The sequence below is a fragment of the Suncus etruscus genome, chromosome 4, assembly GCF_024139225.1.
Source record: "Suncus etruscus isolate mSunEtr1 chromosome 4, mSunEtr1.pri.cur, whole genome shotgun sequence".
NCBI lineage: Eukaryota > Metazoa > Chordata > Mammalia > Eulipotyphla > Soricidae > Suncus > Suncus etruscus.
The window spans coordinates 10,558,983-10,561,034 of record NC_064851.1 but is presented as its reverse complement, the minus strand read 5'-3'; the positions used below and the strand labels follow the sequence as shown (position 1 = coordinate 10,561,034).

At 51.4% G+C, this 2,052-nt stretch overlaps 1 protein-coding gene across 1 annotated transcript in view; it reads right to left on the bottom strand.

Annotated features, from left to right (window-relative positions):
- RHNO1 (RAD9-HUS1-RAD1 interacting nuclear orphan 1) overlaps nt 1-1,755 on the bottom strand; it is a 4,839-nt gene extending 3,084 nt beyond the window's left edge. The window contains exon 1 of the mRNA XM_049772119.1: nt 1,521-1,755. Coding sequence (XP_049628076.1) covers nt 1,521-1,688 — 168 coding nt within the window. The 5' untranslated portion in view covers nt 1,689-1,755. The remainder of the gene's footprint in view (nt 1-1,520) is intronic.
- Nucleotides 1,756-2,052: the final 297 nt, after the last annotated feature.

Below are 2,052 nucleotides of genomic sequence, written 5' to 3'. Positions count from 1 at the left end.
GGGTTACTCCTGGTTCTTCACTCAGAAATCGCTCCTGGCAGGCTTGGGGGATCATTTGGGATGCCGGGAATCGAACCCAGGTCTGTTCCGGTTGGCCACATGAAAGGCAAATGCTTTACTGCTATGCTATCACTCCGCCCCCACCTTTTTTTGGGTTTTTGGGCCACACTCAGTGACGCTCAGGGGTTACTGCTGGCTATGTGCTCAGAAATCGCTGCTAGCTTGGACCACATGGGACACTGAGGATTGAACCAAGGTCCGTCCTGAGTCAGCCGCATGCAAGGCAAAAGCACTACCACTGCGTTATCGTTCCCCGCTCCCCCGATTTTTTTGGTTTTTGGGTCACACTGGGCAGCGCTCAGGGGTTACTCCTGGCTCTATGCTCAGAAATCGCTCCTGGCAGCTCGGGGAACCATATGGGATGCCGGAATTCGAACCACCATCTTTCTGCATGCAAGTCTAAAGCCCTACCTCTATGTTACCTCTCCAGTCCTCCCCAGCCCCCCTTTTTTTTTTTTTTTTTTTGGTTTTTGGGCCACACCCAGCAGTGCTCAGGGGTTACTCCTGGCTGTCTGCTCAGAAATAGCTCCTGGCAGGCACGGGGGACCATATGGGACACCGGGATTCGAACCAACCACCTTTGGTCCTGGATCGGCTGCTTGCAAGGCAAACACCGCTGTGCTATCTCTCCGGGCCCAGCCCCTTTTTTTAAAGAAAGTTTCTACTCATCTCTTACCCCATTTTTTTTTTTTGTTTTTGTTTTTTTGTTTGGGGAGTCAAACCCGGCAGTGCTCAGGGGTTACAACTGGCTCTGCGCTCAATTTTTGAAAAATTGCTCTTGGCAGGCATGGGGCGGGGAACGGAGGACCATATGGAATGCCGGGATTCGAATCACCATCCTTCTGCATGCAAGGCAACCTCCATGCTATCTCTCCGCCCCCACTATTCCATTCTTTTTTTTTTTTTTTTTTTTTGTGTGGTTTTTGGGTCACACCCGGCAGTGCTCAGGGGTTACTCCTGGCTCCATGCTCAGAAATTGCTCCTGGCAGGCACAGGGGACCATATGGGACGCCGGGATTCGAACCGATGACCTTCTGCATGAAAGGCAAACACCTTACCTCCATGCTATCTCTCCGGCCCCAAAGAAACGTGTGACACTATTCCATTCTTTATCAGACCCATCCACATGGTTCCTGAGGCAGTCTCACTCGTGCATATTTATATTTTACACAAAAGTATAACCTTTTAAGCTGTGGCCCTATAAATCTTTTTCTTTGGAGGCCCAGGGTTCAAGAAGCTAAAGGACCGATCCAGGACCAAAGGTGGTTGGTTCGAATCTCGGTGTCCCATATGGTCCCCCATGTCTGCCAGGAGCTATTTCTGAGCAGACAGCCAGGAGTAACCCCTGAGCACCACCGGGTGTGGCCCAAAAAAACAAACCAAAAAAAAAAAAAAAGAAGCTAAAGGACGAGCATTATGAGAAGCCAAGTAAGGTCCAGGTCCAAGTCCAAAGCACCTACCCAGGATGTGACGGTGCTGTGGTCAATGGGCTTGCTGGGTACCTCACGAGTGTGGGTGACTGGAAGCTGTGGTGCTCCGTAGTGGTGTCTGGGGCCCTCCAATGGTTGTTGGTGGAATTGCAGCTGAGCTTTCGGGGCTGTTCGACCACGTTTTTTCCGGGGAGGCATCAATAGGCAAAAGCAGAGGAGTGATAAGCCACATGGTGCTGGCTGTCCAGGGACTCCAGTTCTTACCCATGCCTGCAGGGAAGAAAGAAAGGAAGAGAAGGGATTCCAGTGATTTCCAAGAGTTCTCCATAACTGCTCTAAACCCTAGCTAAAGGCTGTGGGGCACACAACTTCCTAAGTAAAAATACCCCACTGAGGGCCGGAGCAATAGCACAGTGGTAGGGTGTTTGCCTGGCAAGTGGCCAATCCAGGAGACGGTGATTCGATTCCTGGCATCCCATATGGTACTCCGAGCCTGCCAAGGGCGATTTCTGAGTGAAGAGCCAGGAGTAATCCCCGAGCATCACCCGGTGTGACCCAAAAG